Source organism: Ochlerotatus camptorhynchus, unplaced genomic scaffold (genome assembly GCF_037179485.1).
Source record: "Ochlerotatus camptorhynchus isolate MF236.1 unplaced genomic scaffold, CSIRO-AGI_Acam_v1.1 ptg000180l, whole genome shotgun sequence".
NCBI lineage: Eukaryota > Metazoa > Arthropoda > Insecta > Diptera > Culicidae > Ochlerotatus > Ochlerotatus camptorhynchus.
Genome location: NW_027040670.1, coordinates 1,983,155 through 1,996,352, shown reverse-complemented (window position 1 = coordinate 1,996,352; position 13,198 = coordinate 1,983,155). Strand labels below are relative to the sequence as shown.

At 37.6% G+C, this 13,198-nt stretch overlaps 1 protein-coding gene across 1 annotated transcript; it reads left to right on the top strand.

Annotated features, from left to right (window-relative positions):
* The first annotated feature begins 12,132 nt into the window (after positions 1 to 12,132).
* LOC135701956 (uncharacterized) lies at positions 12,133 to 12,823 on the top strand. The gene is made up of 2 exons (XM_065222904.1): positions 12,133 to 12,747; positions 12,809 to 12,823. Exons 1-2 carry the CDS (start codon positions 12,133 to 12,135, stop codon positions 12,821 to 12,823), a joined length of 630 nt encoding a protein of 209 aa, XP_065078976.1.
* The last annotated feature ends 375 nt before the right edge of the window (positions 12,824 to 13,198 follow it).

The following is a 13,198-nucleotide window of genomic DNA, read 5'->3' as shown; positions in this document are numbered from 1 at the left end:
AACTTAATTTAGCTGTAAAACGTGTTGGAGATGGTTTGGAATTGTAATTTCTTATCCTCTTTTTTTCTCGTTCTTTCTCCAACCTATCGTAACTCACAGTTCCGTTGAACCAAACCTGACGTCTGCTATTTCTGACAGCGACCGTTACCGTAGCTCTTTGAATCTTCAGGGTTATCCCGATATTCCGAACAGCCATGATTCATAAATTAGACGTGTATTATTCACGTTTTGGACACTATATTATTAATTTTGATCCATAAACCATGAAAAATTGCTCCATTACTGCGTAACTACTTAGATTTACTGTTAATGTTAATTTTATGGATCATACCTACACACTTCGAAAATCCTAATTTTACACGTGACGGAATCCATCTATGACATAAAGCATGACACGTAAACAAACATGTCATGTAAAATTAAGTGCTCCGAGACTGAAAAGTTTGTTACTCGACGAAACGTACGCTTTATTGAGCTGAATTTCGTGTCTAACATGACTTAATTTTATGTCAAAATTGACGCTCGTATAAGTTAGTCTTAGAGCACCTAAATTTACATGAATTTTTCTAAGTGTGTACGGTAGGTGTTCCAGTTATTGGTAGACGTTCCTATTATGATGTGTTCCAATTATAATCTATGGAATATACATATGTTTTTCATGTTTTGGACCCTTTTTTTTAAATTTGATGCATAAACCTTGGAAAATTGCTACATAACTGCGTAGCTACTCAGGTAGCTCCTTTCCCTTAAGAACCCTCATTACATTTTGTGAATTTTTGGCCACTTTCATCCATTCTTTCTTCAACTCCAGCTAGTTCTTAAACACCTTCGACGATTTTAGAACTTTGGCCTTCATTATGGCCCAAAATCTTTCCACCGGACGAATCTCTGGTGAATTTGGGGGTTGGCGGTTTTTTGTACAATAGCAACGTTATTGTCTCTGTATCAATCCAACGTCGAACGCGCGTAATGGCATGATGCCATGTCCGGCCAAAATAATGTCTCGCTTCCGTGGAACCGCAGGAAGGGCAACAGATGCTTCTGGAGGCACTCGGTGCGGTAAATTTCGCTGTTGATGGTACCTATTACTCAGTTTACCGCATTGGCATATGGCCTGCCAGAGCAAGTATTTTTTGGCGAATTTGTTCACTTTCTACTTCCTTATGTCTTCCGGAACATCAAACCGTGATTCGGCAACGTAGAACTCCAGCCCCGGTATCTGCTTTGCGTCTGCCTTGATGTAGGTTTCGTCATCCATAACCACACACACATCGGTTCCTTTAACCACTCTCGATACAGCTTCCTTGGGCGGGATTTGGCCGCCGTGTTTTGTTGATCACGCCGGTTCGGTGCCTTCCGGACCTTGAATACAAGAGGCCCAGCTCGTTTCATGGTTTGCTGAACGAACCAGGCGGAACACTTTGCCTTCAGAGCCGAGTCGCGAATCGAAAGGTTCGGATTACGCTTGAAATAATCCAACACCTTCCGGGCCTTCACAGGGTCAGCTGTCTTCGATTTTCTTCCACTTCCAGCCCGCCGCTCGGTCGTCTGGGATTCCTTAAACGATTTTACCACCTGAAACACAGTTTTATGGGTGATTCCCAGTTGTCTTCCGATCCATCTCATGGTCGCAGTCGGATTCACCGTAATAACAATTTTCATCAATTTTTACCCACGGATAAAAAAGTTACACACGGATAAAAATGGTGATTTTTTTTTCGAGTACAAGCCTTAAACGTCATTACGATTTAATTTTAGATTTGAATTTAGGGATTTTTTCAATAAAATATTTTTATTCTGAAAATTATAGAATCTTTTTTCCAGCATAACTTTGCATAAAGCCGTTGGTCCCCAGCCCATGAGTTGCTGGGTCCATAGGTAGGATACAGATGTGGGAGCTGCCTCCCTGGCGTCAGTAGCATTGGTACTCAGTAAGGAAAACAAGATCGACGGAAAAGAAATCAAGGAAAAAAATGGCTGTTTATTAATTGATTTCGAAGCGGCACCGGTGGTGTAGCGGTTAGCGTGATTACCTCTCACTCCAGCAGGCCTGGGTTCAATTCCAGTCAGCGCCACCGGGATGTTCTGAAGCATAACATCTCTGATCACGCCTTCCTTGGGATGGGAAATAAAGCCGTTAGTCCCCGGTTCATGAGTTGAAAGCAAATCAAGGAAAAAAAATTGATTTCGATGCCGGTAATTTTCTGATATGATTAATCGGCTGCTTTATGGGTAACACTGCATCTTGCACTTATGACATAGTAGCCCGGGTTGTTTGCCCTATTTTTTGCACCAAGTACACCAATGTTGCCTAATGAGCAGTTGATGGATCATGTCAGAAGAACATCATCATCGTAATCAATTAACCACTAATTATTCTGATGTTCAATTAAAATATGTTCTTCAACAAAAATGTAGCTGGAGAAATTATACATAAATACAGATAGCTAAGTTTTTCGTAGATCATAAAAGTGAAAGTCTAGAACGATGTGCACCAGTGTCTGTTTTTATCAGCAAGAAGCAGCGTTTCAACCCAGTGTAGATGAATTCCCGAGCAGAGAATGAAAAGAAAATGAAAACTAATTTTGATATTTTGATATAAGCGTTTGTGATAACATATTTTGCCTACCGTGTGGTCGAGTTAACAGTCATCATAATAAAAATGAGATCTAAATGGTATATAAAGGAAAACAAATCATGTTTTTTGATAAAAAAAATCCATGTATGCGTTTTGATATCAGTAATTTCGTTAATTGTAAACAAAATAAGTAATCAATATGTTATTATAACTATGGTAGGAAAACAAAAAATTAAAAAAAAAAACTAAATTAGTTATTCTTTTGCTTTCATGATATCAAATTTAGTAATCTGAATGTTTTGAAATCGATTGGTTGATATCAAGATTGAACATCAAAAAAATTTATCAATAAGTTTTCATTTATTCAAAATAAAAACAAACCTATATTTCAATCAGTTCTATTAACATCTATATTTTATTTATTTGTAAATTTAATTCGCAGGTATATTAGGATCAATAAATGTTGTAAAATATAACTGATCATAATCCAAGCTGAGCATTGCATTAGGTCTTAAGTAACATTGGTAGATTCTCTTCGTTACAAGCAATTTACTCGGAATGAATTTGCGGAGTTTTCAATATTTTTAAATTTGAGCTTTCAAAATTGTCTTAAAAATAAACAAAACAATTTTTATAATAAGTCTTCATGCAGAACAAATCAAAACTTCCAGCTACAAATTTAAATTCCGTTAGTTTGTCAATTTTGTTTAATGTAGAAAGTTATTTATATATTTACATTATTAAGTGATCAATTGCCTCCGGATTACTGAATCTGTTTTGGACATTCCCTGGAACTCAAATTGGAAATTTTATATTATAAATAAGTTACACATAATTATTTTATTTTTTTTCCTTAATTTGTTTTCCATCGATCTTGTTTTCCGTAGCAATACTAAAAACGCCAGGGAGGCAGCTTCCACACCTAGACCCTACCTATCGACCCATCAACTCATGGACCGGGGACCAACGGCTTTACTTCCCAACCGAAGAAAGGCGTGATCAGAGATGTTATGCCTCAGAACATCCCGGCGGCGTTCACTGGGATTGAACCCAGGCCTGCTGGGGTAAGAGGCAATCATGCTTACCACTATACCACAAGCGCCACAATATAGACAGAGCTACTTCTGTCACCATTATCGGATGAGCAGACGATGATAGAGATTTTCTTCAACATCTATTCGATTTTTTTGTCATGACAGAACGTGACAGTGTTGTAAACATCGCAATTACTAGCTCGTTTATTAATTTTATTGTTGCTTGTATCGCGGAAATCCTAAAAATATATTCACTTTACCGATTAAATGCTATTGCTAGTCTTGATTCATCTAATTCAGACAGAACAAACCAAATTTGTTAAAATTTGACATCGTCGTTGGGGATTTCAATGCACATCGGGAAAACAGTGGGGAACAGGGGGTTGTGATACACCATACAAACTTGACCCATCCCCAATGATTATCCAAACTGGTTTGGTGACAATTTTTTAAATGAAGGGGATTAGGCCAGATACCAACAACTTGAACACAATGTTTAAGTAAATTTAAAAGCATCTTTTGGATACTTTTGCGATTAATTTTATTTGTTAACACCAATAGCTTGGAAAGGGTATCATGTAAAACATCCATAAGTTAGTTTAATTCTAGGTTAACTTCAGTGAAACACTAAAATTATAAATTAGATATAGATATTTTTCAAAATCAATCAATAGTAATTGCAATTCAATGCACATCATTATCGACATACAATTATCATTATCACATATTTAGCTTTGCACTTATTTCGCATACCCCGTGCGATATAAAATGTCAGCCAGTTTAATCGGAAAGAAGCATCCGCCGAATCAGTTTTTTTTTGCACAAGTTTTTCATAAATCCTAAATGAAGGTTACATTTATTTTCTTACTACTTGCAGCCTTTTTCATGCGTTAGGGGAAAAGGGGACGTCAATAATTTGTGGAAATTCAAAAGCTGTTCTTTTTTTCGTCTAAAACCGAAATTCTGTCAATGAAAATGCGTTCACTGTGTTCCGGTAGGCAAGTAGAATGCAATGAACACATTTTCATGAACGTAATTTTGGTTTTGAACGAAAAAATTGCTTTTGAATTTTTGAAAATTAATGACGTCCCCTTTCACCATAATATTTCAACCGACAACGGTGGATGCAGCTCTGCAGAGCATTATTAACTACGGTGATCAGACAACTGTCAGCAAGGATCTGGGAAATCCTCGTTTGGTCATGACCACGGATGAAGCGGATTCGGAAGAAGAATTAATGGACCTTACTTCGAGGAACGCAGTGGAAAAAGTGGTGGCCACGGAAAAGGCAAAGGCAAAGGAAAGAATAAAAAGGACGGCTCCTGAAAAATAAGTGACAAGGGTTAGTAAGGGTAAAGATAACATCAAGGGAACATCACAGCAAATGAAATAATTAGAATAAAAATAATAAAAAAGTTTGAGTAAAACGAAAAACCGTTTGAAACCCCATTCGAAAGATATAAAAGATGAGAAAATGCCTTTTCAGCATCATGTTAAACCATCAACCGATTCGATCCCCTTGAATATCTCATCCCACCAAACTAGAAAAAAGCTCAGTTCAATTATTTAGGCTTCATTAATAAATCGAAACACGGGTGTTTAACCCACTCGTGCAGCATAAATACTCCACCTACAACATGTAACATGCTACATTTCTTGCTGCAAATTGAACTCCTCCGGAAAACTCACGGCACACGGAGAGCAAGGTGAGTGGATACCAACAGCGAAGTTCGCGTGGAGAAACCTGGCAAAAATAATGCAATAATAATTAACCTTTAGTCATCCACTTCAATATATCTTCCATCGATAAGATGGTCGTCTTCTACCTTCACTGTGCTCTATGGGGATTGTGCACACACGAAACAAAAATCCGATCTCATTTCGTGCGTTGCACCGACCACGGCCGGCGTGTTCCGAGCGATACCGTGCAGCAGTGGGTTGCCCCGGACATTCGCCAGCAGGTTTGGAGCTGAATCAAAGAAAGCAAATGTTACGATTTTTCATATCGCTCCGTTTGGCTTGGCGAGCGTTCCGGACTGCGGTGGTCAGAATCATCGATCGGTACCTACTACCTTCGGGAAAGACCTCGAAACGAAAGTAAAAATATTGATCAACCGCCCACGGCGTTTTGAGGGCCGAACCAGAAGGCGGGAGTAATTATATCTTGCGGACTAATTCAATCCTGTGGGAAGATTTGCGATTTGTTTGGTTTTCCTCTGTCTCTCGCTGTTGGAGCGATTTTTTCTTCTTGTTTTGCCCGATCTCATTGTGAGCCGATGCGTGTCGATGAAACGGAGAAGCCCGATGAAATCGATCTCCGATTGTGGGCGGCTCGAGCCTTCGTCATAGGCGTGTGCAGGTGGGGGAGTAACGGATTGTCGATTGAAATTGCAATCGAATACCTTGAAGCGATTTAGCGTGATAGGAATTTGTAATGAAAGTTTCGTGAAAGAGTTACAGGAGTCTTGTTATTAATAATTAAATTTGTCATGCTTTAAGATGCTTAAGTTGGATAATAGGGTATATTGGTGAGCTTAGACATAGCGTTCTACCAACCAATTGATTGGTCAACAGAAGTATACCCAACTGAACTGGGAATATATCCATATCCATCATTTTTTCATCAACATTTCAAAAGGTCGAATGTAAACATGTAACACCATTAAGAAGAGAAATATTTCATCTACCAGTTGCAATAGTTGGTTTGCAGGAGTGAGTTTTTATGCGAGAAATCGGTGGTTGAAGTCATTTTTTATAAAAACAGTTTCGTCCTAAAGAATTGTCGGCACCGATTTGATCTGCCATTTCTAAAGTATTCGGTCACCTTAGGTTTTGGTACTCTAAATAAACTGCACTTGTGAAGGTATAGTCGGGAAACTCGTCGAACATGTTTTGCAAGCTTTGTGCAGGTCCATGATCTCTTCGACGTAGAATCTACCTGTAGAAATTTGCCGTTTCGGATCCAGCCTTCAATGTAATAATGGACAAATGTGGTTGTACTAACAGGTGAAGCTCTTCGAATCGAGTCCAATTCTCCATAATACGAAGCCAGATTGTTTAAAAAAGTTACCCCGCAGCGAAATATGTAACGTTGAGTAGTAATCTTACGACGTACACGCAGAAGTGCAGAGGGTCGACGTGAATTACTTCCATGTTGGGCATCTGCTTGCTTTTACCTTTCTATGGTAGAACAACATTTTAACAACAATCAGCATCGCTGAAACTCACACCAAACGGATTCTGCTCCTCTTTCATTGGATTTTTTTGGGCTGAAATAGGCTTAAAGTTAAATTCGAAAGAAAAAAAAATTGCTTTAGACTCCTCGATAGAGCATTTCGATAAAGGTCTCATATGAAAGGGAAGAACGTAAGCTTTCATTCTGTGCCTGTTTTCGCTATACTGATTTTGTTATAATAATGTTTTCTTTCAGAGCCATATTTAGGATTTTCATTTGGCATATTTAGAATTTATGGCAGCTATATTAGATAAGATTTTTTCGAAGATATTAGTTTCTCATAAGCATACTTTCCACCAATTTAAAAACTAAGCACCAGGCCTGTCATGGTAGTTACTAATGGTTGCTCCATGAGTAATGAGCTCTGAAAAGGAATTTGTTATTTAAAACTAATTTTGCGCAAACATTTATATGTTTCTACACGTGTTTCTCTAATAAAACACTGTGCACCAGGGAAATTTTGGACGCCCATTCATTCCTGTATGCTTATATGACCAAATTGCGCTGTAAACATACACACTTAGAAACAACTAATTTTACACGTGACGCAAAGATGAGACGTAAACAAACATGTTATGTAAAATTAAGTGCTCCGAGACTGAAAATTTCGTTGCTCGACTAAAAGTACGTTTCATTTAGCTATATTTTGCGTCTGTTATGACTCAAATTTATGCCAAAATTGACGCTCGTATATGTCACTCTCAGAGCACCTAAATTTACATGATTTTTTCTATGTGTGTACCTAACATAACATTGATTTAATTAGTGCCCTAAAATGAGGAATTAAATTATTACAAATTATTACAAGGCATGAACGTGTTCTGCACTCGTCAGATATATCATTTGTGCGCGTATAGAACTTAAAAAAAAACATCCAAGAGCTACAGGAAAGTCCAGAGCATTGAGAACTTCAATGCAGTTTCATGCGCTTCATGAAAAATTTACGTACTTTGGATATCACATAATTTCACAGTTCCGTTAATTTCATGAACATTTCTGCAAGTTTTATAAAAAATTTCAGAAAACTTTCGGTAAGTTCAAAGCACTTCGGAAAATTTCAGATAACTTCAGGGCAGTTCCATGAAAATTCTGAAAATTGTGGAAACTTTAGAGAAATTCTGAAAACTTCAGGAAAAGATTCAAAACTTCAGTTTCTTGCGATCCACTTCAGACAAGTTTCAGGAACTATCAAGAACGAATTCCCTGTCAAGAAAATTTTGGGAACTTTAATTAAAATCTAAATACCTAGGGAAAATTTTTAAAACTTTATGTTAGTTGCTTTAACATAAAAGAGATCGCAGAAACCTTCAAAAAGTTCTGATCTTTAAATAAAAAACCTTATAATTTAATGGAAGTAAAGAAAACTTCAGAGTTATGGCAAAGGAAAACTTTTAGAACTTCAGTGGAGATCAAAGAGCTTGATGACCAGGGCTCTACATTTTCGAAGTTCTAAAATGAATTCTAATTTTGTTTCTTTTATACAACGTGTTCAATGCATCATTTCTAAAACGTCTAGCTATATTATCAGCACTAAACGTCGAGCCAGCCCACGGCTGAAAGTCTCCATAATAAAGATATAAAAAAAAAAAAAAAAAACTAACGTCGATGCTTTCAATGAATGTAACGTCGATTATCGAGTTGAGCCGAAACTTCATTATTGCTTTCAATCCCTTTCGCCGACACTCTGTCGCTGCTATTTCGATTTGTTTAATATGCGATATGTCCCGTTTTCGTTACTTTTGACGTCTGATTACGTCTTTGGGCAACATATTGGGGGTGTAATTTAAAAAAAAAACCAAAATCGACCGCATTACCAAAGGAGGTCAGGTATTGACCACTTATAACTCTGTCAATAGCAGATGGATTTTAATTCTAAACGAGCCAAACGATTGGAAATTTATCTACCAATCTGCTAAAATGAACACTTTCTTAATTTTCAATAGGTCACTATTGAAAAATACAGAAATGTCCAACTGTTTGATCGTAATGGTGATCAAAATTATCACCAATTGCCTGCAAAAAGCGCTTTCCCTAACAAAGATTTAAAAATCGAATTCGATGCGGTATCACCACCGTGTGTGGTGGTGTTCGGTCGTCAGTGTCAGCAGCAGCAGCAGCAGTAGTGCTTTCGGCGTGTGGCGTTGAACATTGTTCTCCAGTACACAACGAAAGACAGCCTGTAAGCAGCATGCACATGAGCATCCATAGAAGGAGGAAGAAGCCGCACCGCTATGGATCAAAATCAGTTTCTTCGTGAGTCGCTGTGGGTCATCTATGCCAAGCGCGACACTCTTGCTCCAAACAACATACAGCTCGCCAGCCTCATCCGTGTTGAACACCCTAATAGCTCAGCATTACTCATATAAATAATAAAGAGTCTTTTTTGGGCATTTTTAAGCTGAGCATTGCATTAGGTCCTAAGTAATATTGATCGATTCTCTTCGTTGACTTTCTCTTTCGTTAATAACTTTAGCACATAACCATTTCTTTTTCTGTTTGTTGTAATAGATGCTAGATGAAACCTTCTATAATCGATAAGTGTGCTGAAAATACCTGGGAATGTTGACGAAGATAATCTGTCAATGTTACTTAGGACCAAATGCAAAGTTCAGCTTGATTTGTCAAGGTCATCAATCGAATGTCAGTTCCCATATGTTGAAATTTAACATACCATATATTTTTAAGGCAACATTGGGGGTGCAATTTCAGAATCCAAAGTCGGTCGCGGCATGAAAGTGGTCTGATTTTAATCTAGAGATGATGGATTTTAATTCTGAATACGCAAATCAATAGGAAATTTTTTAGGAATCTGTTAAAATTAAGGATTAATCATTTTTAAAATGTCACAATTGAAATTGCACAGATGTGCAAGTGTTGGTATGATCATAAAATGGTAACCGATTGCCTGCAAAAAGCGCTTCCCTAACACAGATTTCAAAATTGAATTTCATCCGGTCTCAACAAACGCTGTTCATTTAATCACCGCGTGTGGTAAGTGGTGGTGTTCTCCAGTACACAACGAAAGGCTCCCCGCAAGAATCTAACTATCAAGGCTGCCCTGAACCACTGACCGGATTCAGTTGCTCGTCGTGTTTCTGTGATTGATGTGTTTTCTCTAATAGTTATTTCATTTCCGCACCGCTATCATCTCCAAGAACATCGAAGACAAATTTCTACAGCATTGTTCTTAACTGGCTTCCAAGCTTCCAACCCATCAATCCTTTTCAGGACCACAAATGACAGATAAAAGAGTTAACTGATAAAAGAGCTTGTATCCAAGACATACCGTCCAGGATTGACTTGTACTACATGCACCTCACAAACAGAATTCTCAAATTGCATCCGAATTTCAACCTATCGAACTTTTTTATGATAACGAGTTAAGAAATCAATTTAATATATGTATACTATACTTTTGCTGTGACATCAAAACTACCCTTCGTAATCCTAAGTCAAATCCACGTTCGTGTCTTGGATACAGCCTCTTACTTTTTTTTAGATAAATATGTGGATGGATGATAAATTAAACAAATTACGTGTAATCTTCAAGTGTTTTCACATGAGAAATGTGAAGGGGGAGTTTGTATTACCTTATCGGATAGCTCAGCAGTGAATAACGGATAATTCCAGCCCTCAACATCAACGGATGAATTGGCTCCAATCACACAATAGGTTCCATGCACATCACAATGTCTTCAATTGTAGGATGTTTCCTCCAGCATTCGAACAGCGAAGTTGGGAATTTCCATAACCAGGTTAGCAATTTTTAACTCGGTAATGTAAATATGCCATTTATTTATAACACATGATGGAACATGCAAACTAGTTTATTCACTTAACTCTACTAGAGTAAGCAATGTATTTGGCTTAAAAACTACTACATTATACAATACAAGAAACGAATTAGTCGTGTGTCTTCTGCCCGTGTGTCTCGGTGACTAGGTGGATGCAAACTGATCGTCGGTCCGTATCTTGCAGTCCAACAGACCTTCATAGATTTAAAAACCTCAGGTAAACTACACCGTTCGGCAAAATTCATGTAAATTTCTGCGAGAAATAGCGCACATAAAATTAACGCTAGATTTGGCAAAAATTTACGCGATATTTCGTGTAAATTTTAGCGCAATGTCGCATAAATTAGCTATATTGTATGCAAGCTTGTAAACGATTTCGCTGTTTATGCCAAGTTTAGCTCAACATTAAACGAAGGGAGATTTTACGCGATAGTTAAAATTCAGAATTTTTTCTGTGTAGGTCTGGAGATCGTCAGGGGGCTCAGAGATCTTAAGCCACAATAACTTCAGATACCTTTTGATTTTCGAAAACGTTAAAAGATCTGTGAAGGTTAAATTCGATAAATTCAGGGCAGCACCATGAACATTAGTAGAATTTTGAGAAAGTTTATGAAGTTCCAATCATTTTAAGGAATTGTTTTGTCATTGTTTAGGAACATTATGGATTTGCAGATAATTTCAAGATTTTTAGGATAGTTGAATTAATTGCAGGGCAAAGAACTTCAGAAGATTAGTGAGCACTTTAGGATAGCTTTGAGAATATCAGAAAGTTCAGTGAACGTCAGTACAGATCAGTAAATTTCAAAACAATTCAAGGACCTTTACACACGTCCCAAGAAATTTTGAAAATTTACGAAGACTTTTGCAATGTTCTGAGGTCTTCAGGTTTATCTAGAGAACTACAAAGATGTTTAATAATTTTTAAGCAGTTTCATTAGATTCTGGAATGTTCTAAGTATTAGGGGAACATCAGAAAACTTAAGATCAATTCCATTAATTAAATGTAGGAACTTTCAAGAAGTTCCAAGAAATCATGGAACATTCCGAGAATTTCATGAATGCTCCGAAAATGGCAAGGAATTTGCAGGTCTTCAGGGAAGATCGATCAACAGTTGGAAAATGTGTGAATTTTAGAGAAATTCCAAGAACTTCTTGAAAATTCAAAGAACTGGGGAAGTCTAAATATTTTAAAGGAAATTTTATGAGCTTCAAGGAAGTATCAAGAACATCAGGAAAACTGTGAGAGCTTCAGATTAGATCAATGGATTTAAAAGCGAGGCAAGGACAATTGTGGAAACTTGTTAAAAGTTTTAAGTAATTCAGGGTTCTCTAGACAATATAATTGAAGTTCAGAGATCTTAAGTGCAATCTCAATTATTTCAGGGAATCATCGAAAACTTTAGGAAATTCTTGACATTTGAGGAAGTTTATTGATCTTAAAGTATTAGTCATTCTGGTTCAGCAATTCGGTAATCAAGAAATGTTACTGTAATGTTTTCGTTTGCGGCAAATGGCAGAATAATCCCGCCTGACATTATTCTTGCACGTAAAAGATTAGACCTTGAAACCTTGCGATGCTTTCCCAGTGACTGGGGACTGGGGAAATCGGAGAATGGATGGATGGATACGCATAACTTTGTGCTCTACATCAAAAAAATATTGCATCCAGCTCTCGTCAAGAGTAATACTACATTTCCCATAATATACTTTGTAGATGGTCATAGTTCCCATGTCGCGTTGGAGGCCGCAGATATGTGCCAGCAATTGGGGATAGTGTTAATCGCCTTATACCCCAATGCGACACGCATTTTACAACCTGCTGATGTGGCTATCTTTGGTCCATTGAAAAGCAGCTGGGGAAAAGTAGTGGATCTATGGCGATCCAACCATCCAACCGAACGGATGTCGCTAGCTACATTTGGACAATTGCTCCAAGAAGCAATGAATAAAGCATTGAAACAATCGACTATCATGAATGGATTTTCGGCGTGTGGATTATATCCCTTTAATCCAGATGCCATTAACTATTCTAAATGCATCGGAAAAAGTTCAGATGCTAATCCATATGATCTTGAAATCACCAACGGAATGGTAGAAAGCGACCAGGTAACAGTTTTTGAGAGTCCGATAAATGTTGCATTTGATGACCCTGTCGACTGTACTGTAGCTGAAGACAACGTGACCGAGAAACACTTACTAGTGCCAGAAAACGTGATGAAAACTTCTATCCGAATGTTAGGACCCTCGAGACTCATTCGCTATCAATCAGGACAAGGAGATCTTTCGGAAGAAGATAGAATATTGTCATATGTCTATAACAACATACTGATCATAAGCGAATATCCTACTGATATTATGTATCCAGAAGGTGACATAAACTACGGTTCTCAGAGTCTGGTTGAAACGACCTACGATGTGTTGGACATTCAACAAACATTTGCTCAAATGGAAGAAGAGACGGTCGAAGGTATGCTTGATGCACAAAGTAATCAAGTTGATTGCAACATGAGCTACATTGATGAAGCTGGAGAAACAAATTCACATGAAATGGAGTATA